At 42.2% G+C, this 21107-nt stretch overlaps 1 protein-coding gene and 1 long non-coding RNA gene across 3 annotated transcripts in view; both read right to left on the reverse strand.

The window, feature by feature from the left end:
* Nucleotides 1–3608, reverse strand: part of LOC112546211 (uncharacterized) — a 101778-nt gene extending 98170 nt beyond the window's left edge. Inside the window, exon 1 of the long non-coding RNA XR_003089851.3 lies at nucleotides 3478–3608. This is a non-coding gene — a long non-coding RNA (uncharacterized LOC112546211). The remainder of the gene's footprint in view (nucleotides 1–3477) is intronic.
* A 6442-nt stretch (nucleotides 3609–10050) lies between these two features.
* The window catches only part of ADAD1 (adenosine deaminase domain containing 1), a 31083-nt gene continuing 20026 nt past the window's right edge, over nucleotides 10051–21107 (reverse strand). For both annotated transcript variants that reach the window (XM_006125601.4, XM_075929843.2), the window contains exons 9-12: nucleotides 16948–17177; nucleotides 16113–16350; nucleotides 13369–13501; nucleotides 10051–12230 (exon numbers count right to left, since the gene is read on the reverse strand). In XM_006125601.4, the coding sequence (XP_006125663.3) occupies nucleotides 12117–12230; nucleotides 13369–13501; nucleotides 16113–16350; nucleotides 16948–17177 (715 nt within the window). In that variant the 3' untranslated portion in view covers nucleotides 10051–12116. The remainder of the gene's footprint in view (nucleotides 12231–13368; nucleotides 13502–16112; nucleotides 16351–16947; nucleotides 17178–21107) is intronic.

Here is a 21107-nt window from a genome sequence, read left to right on the forward strand (position 1 = left end):
TCAAAACCATGTACAAACCACCTCCACTTTCTTCTCACTGATCTGATGCTGCCCTAACAACTAACAGCAATAAGATGAAAACTGAATTCAGAAGGGAAGGGGAAAGCACAAAGGGGATAAGATAATTATATCAAACAGAATTATTACAAAGTAGTTTTCTTTGTCATATCTCACTTTTGTTCTTTGTGGAATAATATTTCTATTTATAGTCTTTTTCCCCTGCCAAAATGTTCAGAAGAGCGCACTGCAAATAAAATAAAACAGACCCCACTTAAAATATACACACAAAATAAACATGAAAAGAAAAGGAGTTGTAAGGGGGTGTGTTAAATATAAAGTTTTAAATGTGGCGGGACATTTTCAGAAGATGGTGAAGCTAAATAAGAAATTATTCCTTCTGGCAGATAGCCAGATTCCAAGCTACCAATTTTTATATTTAGTACGGTGAATTTTAACTGGCTGGGGCAGCATCAGGAACTGGAGGAAAGTTGTAGTGTCCATATGCTAGATTTTAGTTTATATTTTAGTTGCTATTCTAGTTTCAGCCATATTTTTCTTTCTAAAAAGTATATACAGTAGACTTCCGATAATCCGGCACCCTTGGGACCCAGGTGGTGCCGGATTATCAGAAATGACGGACTATCAGGAGGTACTCTGGCAGGGCGGGTCTCGTCGAAGGAGAAGCGGAGGAGGGGGTGGGAGTGTGCCAAACCCTCCCTCCTGCTGCAGGGAGGCAGAGCCTGTGAGCGGAAGAGGAGAGGCGGTGACAGGCAGGCAGCCGCATTCAGGACGTTCTGGTCAGTTACAGTCACTCCGGCTGGATCCACAGCCGACACGCAGTTAATGTAATTTTCCTCTCTACTGCCGGGGGGAGGGCGGGCAGGGGAAGGTAGGGGTCGGTGGGAGAGGGGGAGGGGGAGCAGGAGGAGGCGAGGGTGTGCCAAAGCAGCCGCATTCAGGACGTTCTGGTCAGTTTGATCCAGCCGGAGTGACTGTAACTGACCAGAACGTCCTGAATGCGGCTGCTTTGGCACACCCTCGCCCCCTCCTGCTCCCTCTCCCCCTCTTCCACCGACCCCTACCTTCCCCTGGCCCCCCGTCCCGGCAGTAGAGAAGAAAGTTACATTAACTGCGTGTCGGCTGTGGATCCAGCCGCAGTTAATCAATTACTCTAACAACTTGAAGCAGCTGCCGGAGCACTTCCGGGTTGCAGTTGGTGCCGGACCATCAGGCGTACCGGACCACTGGATGCCGGACCACCGGAGTTTTACTGTAAAATGATTGCAAAACACCCAGAGACATTAGTAGGTGGTGCAATGTTTGTTTAAGTCTGTTCATTAGTAACATATTGCATGTCTATGAAGAGGTGCTGAACTAGGGATGAGGGATGTGCATTTCCATTATATATACAGGATTTACAATTAGTCCAGTGGCTATCCAACCCCCATTGTAAAAATTCTTTCAGCAACCTGTCTAGAAAAGCTTGGAGCAACATGCCACTATAAAACAAAGATCAAAGTTCACGCAACTTACTAAAAAAACCACAAGGCCAATTAAAGATCTACAGTAAAGTATATGTTTTCAATTTCATTTTTTTTGTAAATCTCAAGTCTCACCTACAGACAATGTTTCTGTTTCCACACAGCAACAGAACATTTACTTATTGTATTTGAGAATACCAGGTATTGGTGCTAAAGAGTCAATATTCTTCATAGTAGTGAGATTGCTGAAATGTTTTTCAAGCCACTGTAGTTTAAAATGTCTCCTAATACCCAAAGAAATAACTTAGCCCTTTTAACCTGCAAGGTTCTCAGTTCACTGATGTTATACATTGCAAATTTCAAAGCAAAAAACACATGGCTAGCAGTACAATATTTTTAGTCCATATTTATTTTATATTCTTAATAATCCACCACTGAAGAGAAAAATGCACATGCTGGAATTTGAGTGTGTGCATTCTAGCCTGTTACCACATATGCTATAGCAGTCAAGTGTTATTCATAAGAAGAGATTTCAGGACAAGAAGCACAAAGGTGTTAATTCTCCTCCTGATGTGCATACACTACTTTCCATTAATGCCAATAAGAATCATGCAGGCTCACTAAGAAGAGAAATAATTCTCCCAACCTAGTTTAGGCCTCGATTCTACAATTTAATTTGTTTGGTGATAAAGTTCAATATAAACAAACAAAAAATATTATTCCTGTGCTATAAAGGTTTCACAGAGATACATGTTTAATACTACCACCACCACATTTACTACTACTTGATTACCTTAATCAAGAGCAATTGTAGCAAATTTTTAACAATGTTATTTTTAGCTAGGAAGGTTCCAGGGGGGCTTGCCCTTTAAGAGCTAGGAGTCTCTTGAGCAGGACTCTACTTGTACGCAGGTTGCCCACTACTTGCCTACAGGCAAGAAAGGATTGGGGGAAAGACCTGATAACAGGGTAATTGGGTAGACTGTTTTTGGGATAGGTTTTAAGTTTATTTTATTTGGAAAAAAAATTCCAGACTTCTAGAACATTGTGAATGGACAAAATGGCTGTATGGCATTTAGGTGAGGAACCAATGGGGAAACTGACGGGCCACATGAGACCACTTGATGAAAAGTCATATTCAGTTAATATTTGTACATAAGCACACTGTTTCAGCTTTATACTTTGAATCAAATAAGAATTCTATAACTAAAAAGAACAAATCAGTACTGACACTGCTAAAAAATCTATTTTGGGAAGTTTTAAATAAATTAAATAGAAGATTTATCCTTGGGATGTAGAACAGCTATCGCAAAACTGATAAGAAAGACCCCAAATAGATGTTTTGAAGAGCGCCTTCAGGGGAAAAAAAAAAAAAATCACAAGAAACAAAGATTCAATTTTTTTTTTTTTTATAACTGAACAGTTTGAGATTGCCTTAGAAACAGATTTCTGCTCAATCACCTTACAAATGCTGACCAAATCTATGTAACTTGCAGAATGATCCATCATACTTTTGGATTCTAAACTAAACAAAACCATCGGTCCCACTATATCTTTAAGTAATGCCTAATTATACTTAAGACATTTAATCTAGCTGGAATTTTGAAATAAAAACAGATACAAAGCCTCAGTAGAGGAGAAATTACACAACAAAACTGCTTTAACAATTCATTGATTTTAAATTCTTGTGCACTACGATTTGTGTATGATATAGAAAAGATTCAGAAACCAATCTTTTCATTGTTTGTCCAGCCAGTTAATTGTTCACATTGTATACCAGATTATATGCTTTGGAGTTACACATCTATTAGTCTTAAATTAACAGTAAACATAACTTTTTAATTAGCAGAGGCAGAGAAAATAAGCCTCATTGATTATTTTAAAAAATATTTTTCTTTGTAGAGATGCTAACATTTAATATGGTTACATAAGCATTTTGAATCCACTATATTTTTTAAAAACACCTCTCAGTCATAACAAAAACTTCTGTACTAACCTCTCAGGTACTCAAATGTTTATAGCTCCACTGGCATTTTCCACATGATATTCTTTCATAGCACTAGAACACTCAAGAGATTGATCCATAAACTGCAGCTGTATGGAGAAATTGAGACAGATGATTCTGCTGTACCAAAATGCTTGCAGCAAAACATCTATTTTTACATGTTCAGTACGACCAAGTGGTCAGCACATTTCCTGTAGCTTTTCACAACACATCCTGTGGTCTGTATCTTCTCCTATATGGTAAATGTGAAACTGCATAGGAATATGTAAAAAAACATACTGTTATTGTTGCTCAAACAAAACAAAGATATATGTGCATTTTCCTGTCCTCTCCACTCCACAAAAATCCTCAGGAATAGTTACCCTCCTACTTCATGAGAAAATACACCTGAAGCTGCTTCTGATGTTAAGTAGCCCCTTGCACTGAAACATACAAGGCTGATCACCTTGTCTGACCCCAATAACTGGTATTTTCAAATCAGACCGGAAGACAAGACTTAAAAACTGTGGCAGCAGTGCTTTCCCTCTCTTTTCAGTCTATGAATGAGTGGTAGTTCAATGAATGACCATTCAGATGAGTTGTGATGTAATTCCATCCACATCATCATCAAATGAGGTCTAAGTATGGCTGCATGTTCATCAGAGAGGTCACAGATTCCATGACTTTCTGGGACTTTCATGGCTCGTGACTTCTGTAGCAGCAAGTATAGCTGGCCTGGGAATCGCCTGAGCAGCTTGCTGTGGTTCTGGGCCAGCTGCACCAGCTGCTGCTGGAGCTGTCTTGGGCCACCACCAGTATCACCTGCTGTCCAGCAACAGTAACAGTAGTCCTGGACTGTGCACTGCTGTCTGCCTGCCTCAATCACCTGCCCCCCTCAGAGCACCTTTCTACCCGTGCACCTAAGATTTAGTCATACTGCAAATCATGGACAGGTTACAGACTGAGTACTTCCCATGACCTATCCATGACTTACTAAAAATATCCGTATTCTCAGGTCTTCGTGACAGAGTATACCTCTGGGCATCACTCAAGAACAAAATAAGGAAGAATATACCGTAATCACACTGAAAATGATGTTAGTTTGTAACTGCCATTCTTTGACATATATATCCCTACCTCCAACTTGTGTGTGTGCACCTCGTAAGCCTTAGATTGGAGATTTTCAGCTAACAGGGTTCATTTGATCCACACATGCACCCTAAGCTGCCTTATGCTAGACACCAAGGCTATATAGAGTGCACAAGTCCTCCTGTTTCTTCTCTACCTAAGTGTCCCTTAAACAGTTCAAAGCAACAGTGTCTTTATTTTCTTCTCTTCCTCCTTCAAGTTGTGTCCCCATGCATACGCCACCTCGGGTGACTTCTGAGCAGTCTTCTCAGGAGGAGGAGGGAGCTTTGAAATAGCGTCAAGAACTGAAGACAATATTGAAGAGCCAAAGGTTGCATTGAATCTGATGACATAAATAAGGGTCATGAATGATGAAAAATTGAAGACGATGCCTAATGATCAGTCCCAGCTCAAGCTGGCTCCTGGAGCTACCCCACTGTGGCTCTGCAGAGCAGTCCTTGTTGACTAATTGTGTAGTCAATAAAAAGTGTATCAGCTACACGATTAGTCAGATAACCACAATTTAACATTCCTAGAATGAACACGAACACCACATATCCAAAAGAACAGTTATGAGAAGGTGAGTAACCTTCAATCCAAATCAAATGACTCTACTGGTGGTGGGGCCAGAATTAAGGAATCACCAATTGCAGGACCACTTTGCCAAAGGATGCATCATCATCTCTGGCATGCTAGTTGACAGCACAGTGAGTGGTAAGCATGTGCACTGAAGACTAGGTTGTCACTTTGTGGATAGGCACCTGACGAGGCTTGTGCTCTTGCTGAATAGGCCATAAGCACTATGGCTGGCACTTTGGCCAGTACATAGCAGATATGGATGTAGTCTGTGATCCATGACAAGGTACACTGTGATGAGATTGGAAGAGAAAAACTCTTCCTTCCATCTGCCACCACTATAAACAGTCGATTTAACTTCCTAAAAGGTTTGCAGTTGATGTAGAATTTTAACAGCCTCCAGACAGCTAGAGAGTGTAGCCTCTAGTCATGTACACTAACATGAGATTTGGGATAAAAAACCAGCAGGTAGAATTGGGACTCTACTTTGGATAGGAAAACTGGGTGTTGTCTGCGTTGTAGCTTTTCCAACGGAAGACTGTGTAGGAGTGGGGAGTGGAGAGGGTCAGATGTTAGCACCTTCAACTTGGACACCCTCACGGTTGATGTGAAGGCCACCAGAAATGCCCCTTCCATAAAATATATTGAAGGGAGCATGTGGCAAGCAGCTTGAAAGAGAGTCCCATAGTCTAGAAAGGACCAGACTGAGATCTCAAGCAGGTATAAGGTGGTTGTGAATACGGGTGTAATCTTTCCAAACCTTTCAGGAAGGGCACTACCATGGTGCAGATGAATAACGAGTGTCCTAGGCCTCCCAGATGGAACGCCAAGATTACCACTAACTGTACCCCGGTGAACAATCCTTCCAGCCCTTGGTACTTAAGATGTAGTAAGTATTCCAGGATGAGCAGTATTGGTGCTTGAAGCAGAGGTAAGTGATGTTGCTTGCACCAGCACAAGAACCTTTTCCACTTAGCCAGGTAAGTGGCCCTGGAGGAAGGTTTTCTGCTACCAGGCAGCACCTCCCTCACTGGTTCTGAACCATGAAGCTTCCAAACCATGAGATGGATGGACTGGAGGTCTTGCTGCAGGAGGAGACTGAGCTCCTGTTTGATCAGGTCAGGGTGCAGACACAGTGCAATGAGGGTGTTCATTGACAGCTCCATCAGTGTGGTGTACCAATGCCAACAGAATTACCCTTGCTTTGTGTCTGCAGATCTTGAGCAGCATTTTGTGGACAAGTAGCATTAAAGGAAAAGGATACATGAATCAATCCACCCAGGGAAGCATGAAAGTATCTGATATGGAGCCTGAGCTTGGCTTCTGGAAGGAGCAGAAATTGTATATTTCCTGTTGCTCCTGGTGGTAAACCCCCCCATCCTTGGAAGATGAAATATATACTGTCCAACTCAATGGCCATCTCATGGTTGCGGAAGGACCTGCTGAGATGGTTTGCAAGTTTATTTTGTATGCTTGTGAGATAGCACATTCCATCCACTTGGAAGCATCCTATACAAAAGGCCTATGGAGGAAGAGCATAACCCTGGTAGACATGAAAAATCAACTCACTCAGAGCTACTGGATTTCTGACTTACGACAACGATTGGTAACATCTCTTGAGTCACAGGACAAAAAGGGGTGAAAGGGCCACTCTACTTAGAACCGTCTCTTAGACTATGCAGTGACTATTTATGCTAAACAATCTGTTCCAAGTTGCATTTAGCTATGATGCTCAGAGTACCTTTCAGGTGCTTCAGATACTCTCTCTTGAAAAGAGAGGCAGTCTTAGAAGCCTGGAAAGCCACATATATCCCACCAGACAAGTAAGGTTTCCCAAGCAAATAGAAGGAGAGAAACAAAGTCAATCTTCTCATTACTTTTTTAACTAATTGCATACTAATAACACTAACTGTAAGAAAAGACTTTACAGCAATAGCTGAGGCATGGAAGGTGGAAATGTTAGGGCTCTGCCTCAGGCCAAAGCAGTTGAGAAGAAATTGAGGGATGTTTGCTGTGTAGCCCTATACATCCTCTGTGTATCACCAGATTATATAGAGTGCACATGTGAGCCAGACACACCTATGAAAGAATCTCTAAGCGCATGGGAAGTGCATGGAAAAATTAAGTGAACCACTCACATAGATGCTACTCTGTCTCAATAGCAGCATATTAAGCTTCCCTGCACATCTGGACATATTGTAAAGTGGGAGAAAGGAAATTAATCTGCTACAATGCACTGTAAAGAATGCCCTATATCAGTGGTTCTCAAACTTTTTGGCCTGTGGCTCACTTGGCTCAATGCAAACCTTTCTGTGGACCACTAATTGCTAATGGAAACTCACTGTAATTACATAATTACACCCAATCCATTTTACTAGTGCTGCAACTAGGGAGAATGGTTTAATTTAACCAGCAAGAAAGGAAATATTAAATTATTTAACAGAGTAAGCACTTTAACTTTCCCATATTAGTTATCAAACTTCTACAATATTAATTTATGTCCATCACAAAAGGTTTTAAATGTCTATTTATGGAAGGGTAGGGGACCTTTTTTTTTTTGGCCACTGACCCACAGAAAAATCAGTTGGGGACCACACAAGCAAGCAACAAAAAACCCCCTTGAAACTTCTAATCCTCACCAATGTGGCCACAAGACACCTCACTCCTCTGGTACTTCAGCCCCATGGGATGGGCGGATGGGGACAGGGAGAACTGAGGTTTAGGGCTTCCTATGGGCTGGATTTAATATTCTTGGGTTCCAAGGTGAGTGGATTTTGTGCCCCCCCCCCCCCGGGGACCTGGGGGTAAGAACAAAAATGAGGGGTTCAATGTGTGGGACAGAGCTGCCAGTGAGTAGGTTAGGGATGGTGATGCAGGATCTGAGAGGGAGGTGGGGTGCAGGAGGAGGTGAAAGTGTGATGTCTGGATGGGAGGTAGGATGCAGGAGCAGGCTGAGAGTTGAGTGTCTGGTCAAGGCAGAGGGGAAAGAGCAAAGGAAGGTGCAATGTGTAGCCAGAAGGGAGGGTGCAGGAGAAAGTGTGGATACAGGAGTCAGGCCAGGAGGGAAGACAGTGCTGGCACTTCAACCTTATAGGAGGGGGACAAGTCTGGTGCACCAGCACAGGCTCCCTGTTGCACGGGCAGGGAGAGGAGCCGGGGGGCTGAATTCAAGCTGTGGATCACCTGGAAGGTGACCGCGGACCTCTTACCACTGCAGTATACTGTGAGCATCCACTGCAAACATACCTTTTCTCCTTTACCTTTCCATTGTGATAGTATAAATCTGATTTTTATACCACTTGCCCCTTAAAATCCACGAATTACTTTTTTTTCCTGAAGGAGAGACTTGCTTTATGTTTTTGGGACCCCAGTCTCTCTCAAATTTGCAAGCCATACTATCACAGCTTGTGAAGGTGTTCTTTTATAATTTGGAATTCTCATGCTCCTGCTTCAGCCTTCTAATGGTAGAGTAGTAGATTGATGTGGAGGAGTTAAGTTCCTAACATACTGGTCCAACTCAGAATCCCATGATCTGGCCAATACTAGCGTTACTATGCAGCACAGCATAGTTATACCTCACTCTCTGGAGAAGCTGCATTTTAGAAATATTGTACCTCTTAGATGTGGCTTACTGCTTTGCGGCGCTTTTCTGATACCATAACGAGCCTGCTAGAGAGAGATACAGCACCACAAGGTTAATCTCGTTGGTCTGGAGATTTCACATTGTGGCTTTATATACCCTACACAACTTTTAGTGATATGGTTATGTTACTACAGCAGAGTCGCTAAAAGTCAGGCAGTGTAGACACCATTTTTGTTGTTTTTTTTTTTGTCGACAAAATACTTCTGCCAACAGCATACACTGTTCCCACTGGTACTTGGGGCAAAACTTGTGTCTTCCAAGTTTTTTTGTTTTTGTTTAAACATCTCTGTGATTTAACTGACAATGAAGACATAGCTGAAGATGAAGAGTCTACTTTGTTATAGATTTTCACGAAGTGAAGTTATAAAAATGGAGAGAAAGTTGGGCCGTCAGTACAGCTGGGACTGGGACAGGCAGGCCCCTAGCCTCATCTCCAGGCCTGTCCCCCCCCGCCACCCACAGAGAGGATAAAAGCATACATGCATGCATGCATGCTTCAGCCTCCCCAGTAGGAAAAGAAGAGGCTGCATGGCCTGAGCCTCCCTGATCCCTGGAGCAGCAGGAAGGGAGGCAGTCATGTGGCTCCAGCCTCCCGAGCAGTCAGGAGAGAAGAGGCCACGCAGCCCGAGCTGGCCCAAGCCTGCTTGGCCCCTTGAGCGGTAGCAAGGGAAGTGGCAACTTGGCTCCAGCCTCCCCGGCACAGCAGAGAGGGCAGGCAGTGAGCAGCCTGAGCCACCCCAGAGCATAGGAAACATGGCTGCTGGGGGCATCAACACTCCATCCCCAGAATGCCTATAATAGGAATTCTGGGGTTGGAGCATGGGCACAGCCAGGCTGGCAGTTTGGGATGGCAAACATTCTCCTGCCTAGGCTCCCAGATGCCCACGGGAGAAACAGAACTGCCAACTTATTCTGCAGGAAGATGCAGAACTTCTGGTGACCTGAGGTCAAGGCTATAGCATGGTCCTGTAATTCCTATCACCACCACTGGAGAGTTTCTAAATTGAAAAGAATTACCCATTTGTTGCATGTGAGAAAAGCAGCTGTGTAACTAGAAAAAACAGAAATAAATCAGGGAAAAAAAGGTGATGTCATTAATTCTACCTTTCAAGAGTTGGTACCAGTTTAAGTAACTGAGCAAGGCAAAAACATTTTAATTCATTGACAGTTCATGTCTCCAAACCCCCCTCTTATTTGAAACCATCTTTCCTATATCAAGAAAATAAAAAACCCACATCTAATGGAAGTCTTGGTTTTATTGAAGGTCCTACCGTTCATTTTACTCAACCACATATAAGCAGGTACTGGTATAAACACACAAAAATGAAAAGCAGGCTTTTTTCTTAGAACATCCTCTTTAACAAAAAGCTGAAACCCACTTAATAGTACTGCAGTCTGAGTACAATATGAAACAGGCTAAACATAAGTATAGCTTTCAGCTTATGGTGTGAAATACAAAGTCAAAGAGTAAAATTAAACGTAATTATTTTAAGTACAACATTCCATACAAAAACATAAAAAGTACGTTTAACTTTAACACCCTTTAAAAAAAAATTCTTGAAAACAAACAAGTATTACTACTGTATTTTAAAGAAAATGCACCTATTTTTGTTTAACAGTTTTGCTACTGATGCTTTATATCTATGGAATGAATTTGCTCAATAGATGTATAATGGAAGACACCCATTTTTCACCCCTCTGTCACTATGTTGCCTGTATTCTACACTGGTATAGTGACTTAAAGTCACTGACATCTGATGGCTGTTTGTAGCCTACAGAAATGAGTCCGTGGAATCAACACTAACTTCTAGAAGAGAAACCTATTTCAAGATACCGCACTACCATCTGAAATCCAGAAACTTCTACAGAGACCAATGATGGAAAGACAATAAAAATACAACTGTTTCTTAATATAGAAAATAGACAAATTAACACATAGTCATTAAACAACATTTCTTTTTTGAGAAGGGGAAAAAAAACAGATGCAGATCTGGCCTGGGAGACACTAATCAGAAAGAGAGAGAAAAACAGCTGCTTAGTGAATTACAAAATTTTGCAGCTACTTAGTGTGGCACAACATTTTTATAAAACATAGCTTCAGTTGCAGTACTGCTTACAGCAAATATAGGGCTATTTAGTAGAGCTTCTCTGACATTAATCTAGATAAGTTACCTGTAGGGATCTCGTCTGATCGAGTAATTTGTTAATAGAATTCTAGTAGTACAGGAAACAATCCTTAAACCCATTAAATTATATCATTCCCTAAAAACAGGTACTTCACCAAAAAACTGAACACTGACTTTAAAGGAAGCTAATTCAGAAATTTTAACACACCTTAGATAAGGAAAAAGACTGAGGATGGTTGTAATCCCAGTCCTCACAGGATGCAACAAAGTTAGTAAGGCTCACTGCTGGCCTCAGAGGACTAAGAGGAAAATCCCAGGTCTATTTTCCACGTCAGGAGCAAAGCTCATTGTCAAATGTAATACAGGGAAACTTTCACCGTTACTTATGCAACACTTATTATGGTTAAAGACTTCATTGTCCAACACTATCAATTATGTATTTTTCCATTATTACGGAATTCACCAAAAAGTTAGGAAGCTAAAATGCTTAACATTGATAAACACCAAAAGTATAATTTCTGAAAAGTAAAAGTTTGTTTTAACACTACTGAAGTTTTACCACAAAGCATAAAGGAAGCTTTCATTATCTTCCTGCACTGACTTGTATAATAAAGTGTACCCTAACCCTAACCCTAATTTAAGGCATTCCAATACAGACTGATTTAAATTAACCCCAACATGCGTAGTCAGTATTAAAAACTGTCACTTCTCATTAAGTTCGTAATATTGATTTCTGAGATCAAAATGTGTTTCACTCTTACAACTAAACCATGAAAGAACATTAATAGCATCCTCTGAAGATAGCCACATTTCTCGGAAATTTCACTTGAAAAAAGCTGAGAGAAGCAGAAAGAGTATAATCTGTGGCACTGCAAAGATGCCAGGAAAAATCTCAGGGGCTTCAGAGAACAAACACAAAACAATACAGATAAAACTCTTTAATAGCAGCTTTGTGAGTCTAAAACATACAACTGTAACAAGTAAATCGTACCCAAGACACCAGAGGTAGTCTAATATTTTTGTTTAAATTGACAAAAAAGTATTTAAGCCATTCACTTATTATCACTGTAAATGACACTGATTGGAAAGATTAAGACTACCAATATCCAAATATTTTACTCATGAAATTAGCTTTTTATTTAAATAAATAAAAAAACCCAAATATATCAGTTTAGTAGTTACATGCTGAACTGTTCAATAAGTGGAGACTTCACAATCCACAATCCATAGCCATGCTGCTCTAAGTAGCTTTTCAGCAAATGTTTAGCTTCCTGGTATGATGCTGACTTAACCTAAAAAGGAAAAAAGTTGAAGAACTGTTACAGATGGCCACAAGATTTGCCCTTCTCAATATATTGTGCTCCTAAGATTTCTTTAGCAAAACACTACTTTCAAGACTTTAAAAGATGCTCAAGACGCCATTGCTCATTGAATGCAAAAACAAGAAATGTAGAAGACTGGATTGACAGATTATAAGAAATAAGGGTGTTTTTTTTTAAAATGTACTAGAAAGGAGAAAAAAATTGGTAAAAATCAGCCTGTGGTTTGATCTCATCATGTTTGTTGCAGTTATGGTGAGTTAGCATGGCCTCCTGCTGACTCAAACTACTACAATCCCAAACTCCGATGATGAATTATCTTCTCCTTGACTTCTGTAGATACCCCTTTCCCACCAGAGTAACCCCTGGGAGAACAGTTCATGCACACAGGCAAAACAAGCAATTCTCTAGCACTATGAGAGAAACAAAAGCTTGCAGAACTTTACAGTGTCAATTATCAAGCTAGCCGCTGTGAGAAAATGGATGGCAGGCATTTGTGGATGGAGCTCAAAATGAAAGTTTTAACCCAATGAAAGATATTTCTCAAATTGTAAACTTAAGGAACAGTTTTGTATGGACTTTTTAACTCAAACAATAATTCAAGATCTAGCCACTATCAAGGTAATTTTTATAAGTCCAGACGAACTTTTCTGTTTGGGGTGGACCACCTTTATGGCCTCATTGTCCTTACCACGTGCCACAGCTGAAAAGAAGCAATGAAGGTGGGTCCTCAAACCTGTATAGAATGGTTGCAGTGCAGCAGCCACTCAAAGCATAGCAAGCTCAATTAAAAGGTGCAGCAGGACTTGAGCAGATAATCTTCTGGTCACAACCAGAAACGTAAGACAGATTCTCTAGGCAAGAAAGCCTGAAGGAGATTCTAAGGAAGCAGGGAACAAGACAAGCAGTACAGTAACATAAGGTACAGGTTGAACTTCTCTGGTCCAGCACTTTTAGGACCTGACCGATCCTGGACAAGGGAGTTTGCTAGACCAAGGGAAGTTGGGGGAAGGGGGAGGGAGGAAGGGAGAACGGAACCTCTCTGTTCTGCACCTTGAAAGAAACCATTAAAATGGAATTTACTTTTTTTCCCCGCTTTAACTAGCCTTACCTTTGCTTCATGATATGTATTAGCTTCAAGCAAATCATCTCGTTTTGCTTCCTTAGCGAGCAGTTTGTAACGACTTAACATTGCAGCCTTGCAAAGACGGCTTGCCATTGAAGTGCCACTTTTGAATGGCGAGCTAGAGTCAAGGGGGGAAAAAAGCAATGAGGCAAATTAAGAAATAAGTTATTCAATTCAGATTCTATTTGCTTCAACTACCACATTTGAAACTTCATTTGCTTCAAACTACATATGTTCGATCTTCATTTAAAGCAGAAATGAACAAAGATAATGGAATTAAGTAGCATATTTACAACTCTATAATTACAACTACTGGAAAGTTGGTCAAATCTTTCAATCTTGTAATTTATTAAATCAGAGATATTGCTAGTGTTAGTTACGAACTATTCAGTGTACTAATTTTTTTCAAGGTTGTACTGATGATGGGAGATAAAGGGAGAAAAAAAGTTTTACTTTCAATAAAGGACTAGTTAATTTCACATTGTGGTACTTCACTGACAAAATGTTGCTTCTTTAACTATGTCTAATTGTAGGAAGGGTGCAGTTAGCCTAGATTAATAGATTCTGAAGCAAGAAGGGATCACTATGATCTTCTAATCTAGTCTTAATTCAGCATTGTGCAGTGGTCTCCAACCTTTTTAACCATGAGATCACTTTTTCAGTCTAAGTGCAATGTAAGATCCACCTCAAACCCAAATACCTTTCCCTGTTTCCTTCCTGCCCCTTCTTTGAGGCCCTGCCCCTTCTCCACCCCTTCTCCGAGGCCTCACCCTGCTCACTCCCTCTCCCTTTCTCACTCACTTTCACCAGGCTGGCGCAGGGTGCTGGGATGCAGGCTCTGGTCTTGGGCCAAGGAGTTTGGAGTGTGTGTGTGGGGGGGGAGGGGAGCTGTAGGCTTAGCTCAGAGTTGGGGATTGGGGTCCAGGAACGGGTTCAGGGTGCAAGCTCTGGAAAGGGCCTACTCCTGCCCTGGCCCTGCACCACACCTGAAAGCAGCTGGCATGTACAGCAGTGGCTCCGTGGCATCATGTGCTAGCCCGCATCCACCGGCACTGAGCCCACAGCTCCTACTGGCAACAGTTCCCCGTTACTGGTCAATGGGAGCTGCAGGAGCGGTGTCCGCAGGCAAGGACAGCATGTGGAGATCTCCTGCTCTGCCTTTCTCAGAGGCTGCAGGGACATGCCAGCCACCTCCAGCAGCAGCAATTACCACAGGGGCACTGACTCCAGCCACAACAGGTTTGGCATTTGAGAACTCAGTACTCAAAACATTTAAATTTAAGCATGAGAGAGAAATGAAAATGATGAAATGCACAGACCAGTCAAAAACCCAAAAGAACCCACTTTGCAAGCAGTAAAAGAAGTAATACTCCCCCCCCCACACACACACACGTTGGGTCAGGAGATGAGAGGGAAGGACAGTGTGTGTTTGTGACAATGACACACACAGTGTTTGAGAGTGACAGAGATTTGTATTGCCATGCTCCCTCCATCCCCTGCTTTCTGTGTGATCTCCATAGATACAGGAGTGGGGGGGGGGGGGGCGACACTCTGACATCAACGCCCCCCCCTCATTCCCACATTCTGCATAGCAAGCAGGAGGCTCCCAGGGGGGCAGCTGGCAAGGCAGAGGGCAGGAGCAGCAGAACAGTGGGTGGAGGGACAACTGAAGTACCAGCACTTGATAGCTTCCTGACCAAACTTGTCAGGATCACCTGTCAGAGGCTCCAAGATCTACCGGTAGATCCCAATCTTCCGGTTGGTGACCACTGGCATAGTGTATGGGACTTAGGCAAATTCATTCAACTTTGAACTAGACTAGAGCAGATTTTTTAAAACAGCCACACAATGTAAAGCTTTTCAGTGCTGGAAACACCATCAAAACATCTGTTAAGTTGTCACAATGAACTACCTTTAATGTTATAAATTACATACTTTTTCCAGTTTGAATCAGCTTATCTTAAGCATCCAGCCACTGGATTTTGTTACATTTTTTATCTTCTATACCTGTGGTCACCAACCAGTAGACCGGGATCTACTAGTAGATCTTGGAGCCTGACAGGTGATCCTGACAGGTTTGGCCAAGAGGCTATCAAGAGTGGGCACTTCAGCTGCCCCTCCTTCCACTGCTGTGCATCTCCTGCCCTTTGCCTTGGAGCTGGCCCTTTAGGGGCCTCGTGCTTTCTGTGCAGGGTAGGGGAGGGAGGAGAGGGGTGCTGATGCCAAGGTGCCCCCTTCTCCTGCTTTGTATCCTGTCTCCACAGAGCGGAGAGGGTGAACCTGCCTTAGCTCCACTGCACCACCACCCAGGAGTTACCTGAGGTAAGCAAAGCCCAGCTGGAGCACCCCAGCATCCAAATGCTCTCCCAGAGCCTGCACCTAGAACCCCCTCCTGCACCACAACTGCAGGGGACTCTCTCACACTCCAAATCCCTTAACCCAAGACCAGAGCCTGCAACCCAACCCTCTGCCCCCAGGCTGGTGAAAGCAAGCGAGAATGTGCTGCTATTTAAATCACTCTATTGCTTCAATATTGCAAAGCAGTTACTCATCTGAGTTAGGCTCACTCAAATGGAGTAATTTGAGTAAACTAACTTGAGTTTAAACAGGCTCATCTTCACTGTCACAGTTGAGAATTTGTCATTTGAGAGTTAATACTTAGACAGGCACAAACACACACAGAGTAGTCTGACTCACCACTAATTTTAATATAGTATAAAAATTCTAACCTTTGAGTGATTTTCCCATTTAAACCGTCCACAATTTCCAACGAAGTGTCCCCTTGTGACCAATTCACACTAAGAGATCTGTGCTCCAAGTCCATCTGAACCGGATGCGTAGCAGTCACTAAACTAATATGAGGTCTGTTGACCAGGTAAAACATGGGAAGCTTTGATATGAGTGCATCATCAACACGTTGTTTTATAGCTATTTCTAGTCCTCTTGTATCACTGCAGTTTCCATCCCCTTTAAAAAAAACCCATGTGCAGACAGATCACCGTAAGCAGTGGCTTTATATACACTACACAACTTTTAGTGATATGGTTAATTTAAAGCTACCTTTAATTTTTAAAAGTAAGTAAGTAAAAGGACTTACAAAAGGTTTTTCTTCAACTAGCTTTAGTCTAGATTTTAAGGTGGATGACATTTTTCATAACACCCCTATCAATTCAACAGAAAATGTTCACACTTTTTAACCAGCTCTACTTTGTACTAATTATGGGCACGTATAATTGGAAATTTTCATAGATACAAATTATTTAAGTTGTCTGAATTTAAATGCCACCACAGCCTTTGTAACATTTTACTTTTAAACACTGAGGTTTGCATGGAAAACCAACAAACCCCAGGAAATTTAGAATTAATGTGTGGTAACAGGCAGGGTATTATGACAAAAAAACAATCTCCAAGACATTAAGCTTTAATTTTAAAGTATAAAAATATTTACATTTAGTTTCTTTTTCAATAAAAAGTATAGAAAACTCTTGCAACCAGAATGAAATATCACAGCTGAAAGTTAGGACTTAAGCGATTATTATTTTACATAAGTAAAGAAAGGCTTACCAACAAGTATACTACTGATGTAAACTGGCTGAATGAAGTGACTTAGTAATGCTCCCTGGACACCTAGCACTTCCCATCTTGTTAATTTGTCACTGGCTGACATGCTGCTTACTCTGCTAGCAGCTTCAGTGGGACAATAAACAGTTAGGTAAACCTTGCCTTCCACAGCAACATGGAGACTGAGCTCTTCATTAGCTTCAAATGCAGACACAGAATTTGGATTGAGACGTCTAAAATAAATATTACAAAAAAGATAATGAAGTCCAACAAAATGTTTTCATATATTTTATATACACAATGTAAAATCATTCTTCCATAAGAAAACTAAAACCCCACAAGAGAGTGTTCAAATCATAACTGTTTTATGTTTGTTTCTTGTAAATAACTACTTTCCTGCCTATTCAAACTAACCAGATGAAACATAATTTAGCCTACTGAGTCTCAAAATTCTAATCATTCACTAGTCATGAAAAATTCTACTGCAAGGCTACTACTACTGCATTTTGCATCCAATTGCAATTTATCTGGAGCTATGCTTGCTATGTGAAAGTTTGCCATTCTCATTTGAGACAACAGCCAAAAAATCTTCATACTCTAATGTATTTGAAGAAAACAGCATTGGCCATATATCCTATGCTCCCTCTTAATGGATTTTCTAAATAGGAAAGAATTTAGTAACGTTTTTAGCTTTTAGAGGTCCTCAGGTAACAGAAGCCTGTGACTCTGGGTTAAAGATTCTGCATTCTATCCCAGCCAATCCATAGTATGACAGGCATACAAGGGCACTAACAGCAGACTAGGGATGTAATGGTATAGTCGATTAACCAATTCAATAAGCAAAAGCTTATAGGTTAATGCTAAAGACTACACACGTTTCGCTCTCCTTGCCTGTCAATTTTTTAGCAGGCTGGCCAGCAGCCTGGCTTAGTCCTGGCTTGTGACAGGTCCGGGACTACCACTGCTGCAGCTCTGCATTTAAAGTGTATTAGGAGCCGAGCAGGCAGTCAGCCCAGTTCAGTCCTGGCTCATGCTGGGTCCGTGACCTACACCCGTTTCAGCTTTGTATTTCAAGTGTATTAAGAGTTGAGTGGGCAGGCAGCCCAGTTCAGTTCTGGCTTGCGTCGGGCCTGGGAGTTCCTAGACAGGAACTGCTTCCACCCCTCGCTGCTGCCTGTGTCCGAAGCAGCAGCACAGGGCGACAGGCAGCCAGTCCACGAGGGGAGCTGTTTTTTAAGCTTACGCTGCTGCTTCTGATACAATGGCTGCCGGCCCTGCCCCCGGGGACTACAGAATAGTCAACTAACTGATAAAATTTCATGAGGCTCCTTGGCTATTCAATTAACTGATATTTAACATTCCTACTGCAAGCAGCACTGCTTAACTGCCATTTAACTTAATTTCTTCTCACAACTACATACTAAAACCTGTGACTTTGGGTTAAAGATTCTGCATTCTATCCCAGCCAATCCATAGTGTGACAGGCACAAAAGGGCACTAACAGCAGGTTAGGGATGTAATAGTATAATCGATTAACTGATAAGCAAAAGCTTATAGATTAATGCTATAGACTACATGCAAAGGGTTTATGCCAAAATAGGATTACAGCCAGTCTCCGACTTTCGACCACCTCCACTTATGACCATCCGTACTTACGACAAATAGGTCGTAAATGAGGTTCCCGAGTTACGAACGTGGTCCGCGCTTACGAACAGCGCGGTTGCCATATAATTCAATAGGATCCAAGTTATGAACACTTCGTGTTACAGTCAAGTGTTTGGTCCATATCTCACTCGTAACTCGGGGACCGGCTGTATGTACATAATTCAAAAAACGGTGGCAGAATCTTGCCCCCAACATCAAATGTCTAAAATAAAAAGCCACTCTCACTGGTTTTGTTCGGCTATTTGCTATGGTAGCAAACAAAACTTCCTGTACTTACATATATTATTCAAGGCACCCACATGCTGACAGCATTTGGGACAAAAGCCATATGCTTTTAATTAAGCAATTTTGAATGTCAAGATTAAGATACCTCAAAACACTGTACATGAGCACCAAATGGCACAGACTTCAACTGGAAGTTCATAAGCCACTGCTTACAAGGAAGGAGAGGTTAGTCATCATGTCTAGTTATTTGAATTCTTGGAGGCGGTGACATTTCATCTGCGCATGAACCCTACATATCCTCATAACACTACTGAGACTACATAGGGCTGCTGCCTTCAAGTCCTTCTCTACCAAAAATCCAACAGAGGAAACACCAAAGCAGGGGGAAGCAGAGCTCAGTAGTGGAGCAACCACAAGAACACACATCTCTAAAAAATCCAGTCACCTCAAAGGATGACTATCCTCTTTTTCTTCAAGTTTCCTTGTGGTGCTTCACTTCAGGTGATTCCCAAAAAGTAACCTCTTAAGAATGTGGGAGTTTCAGAACAGAGTCCTTCACAGAAAAAAAGAACTGTATTGAGTACTGGAATATCTGATCTTACAGCATGAACCAAAGGATAATGAGTGGAAAATGTATACACCAAAGGACCATATTTGGAATAGGGATGTAAGTAACTAGTCCCTTGACTAGTGGCTTCTCCCCCGCACCCTGCTGCCTCTATCATACTACCCAGTAGGTTGGCTGTGGAGCCCTCTGTAGTGGTGTCAATATGACATTCTACAAATTTGCCGACAAATTTGCTCCTCAGTTCTTTCTTGCTGGCTACTCTGACAGAAGGGAAGGAGGCTGGGTATGGAATAGATATGAGTAACACATCTTGAAGAACAAGAGTTACGAGAAGGCAAGTAAACATTTTTTCTTCGAGTGCTTGCTCATATCAATTCCAATTACAGGATATACAAGTGTTACCAAGGAAGCGGGGCTTAAGTCACTGAGTTGATGACTGCAGCACTTCTGTACCAAACACGGCACCCTGCCTGGTTTAATGCACAATGGTGTAGTGTGAGGAGAAGGTATGGTTAGATGACAAAGTTGCCGCCCAGCAGATCTCTGGGATTGGAACCTCAGCTAGAAATGCAGCTGAAGAAGGCTTGCTCATGCAGAGTGTTAGTTATGATAGTTAGCAGGGCACTTTAGCCAGATCGTAAAATGTACAGATGCATGCCATGATCCAGGAGGAAAAATGCTGACTTCCGAAAGGGCTTGGCGTGGTCGATGTAGAAAGGAAGCACTTTTCTTACACAGCGAGGGTAGCTTCTGTTCTCGTGAACTCTTATGCGCTTTGGATAGAAGATTATCAGGAATATAACCTGGCAGGTGTGAAAATCTCCACTTTAGGTAGGAAGGTTGGGTCAGGTCCAAGTTGGATCTTATCTTATGAAAAAAGTTATAAGGAGGTTTAGAGATTAAGGCCCGAAGCTCTGGCACACATTGGGCAGAGGTGAGAAGAGACAAGAAAGGCCATGGCACCAGCAGCTCAAAAGGGAGGATACATGCGTGAGGAATGGATCAGGTTGTGGTTATAGGTATAAGGTCCTGTGTGTCCCCTTGTTGGTGCGAGTACAAGGTGCTTGATTGGTGGGCAGAGTCTGTCCAGGCCCTTTGTGAAGCACCCAAGTAGGGATCTCACTAAGACAGAGCAGCCCAGTTCACCACTATGAAAAGTGAAAATTGCTGCTAGCTGTACCCCAAGGGATGAAGTTGCAAACCCTTTATGTTTTAGGGACATGACATACTCCAATGCACATGGGAGAGAGGCACGGGTAGGATCTATGTGCTGCTGGGAACACCAACACGTTCATCTTTTCCATTTCGCCAGGTACATGGCTTTGGTAGAAGGCATACAGCTGGGTGAGGACATGACTTACCTGCTCTGAACAGATAAGCTCTGCCGAGTTCAACCATGACACCTTCAGACCATCAGACAGAGAGATTGCAGGTCCTGATGGTGAAGGTGATCATGGTCCTACATGATGAGGTCTGGGAAGAGGGACAGATGAATGGATGCTTGGACTGATTGGTCTAGCAGAGTGGGATACTAGAGCTGGAGCAGCCATGCTGGGGCCACCAGAAAAACAACAATAGTCCAGCAAATTTGAGAAGCACCTTGTTACCAGTGGAAAAGATAGGCATGCACAAATCAGGTGTCCACTCCACAGGATTAGGAAGGCATATAGTGTAGCATCTGAATGAGCAAAACCCTAGGCTTTGG

Source organism: Pelodiscus sinensis, chromosome 4 (genome assembly GCF_052426305.1).
Source record: "Pelodiscus sinensis isolate ZL-2025 chromosome 4, ASM5242630v1, whole genome shotgun sequence".
NCBI lineage: Eukaryota > Metazoa > Chordata > Testudines > Trionychidae > Pelodiscus > Pelodiscus sinensis.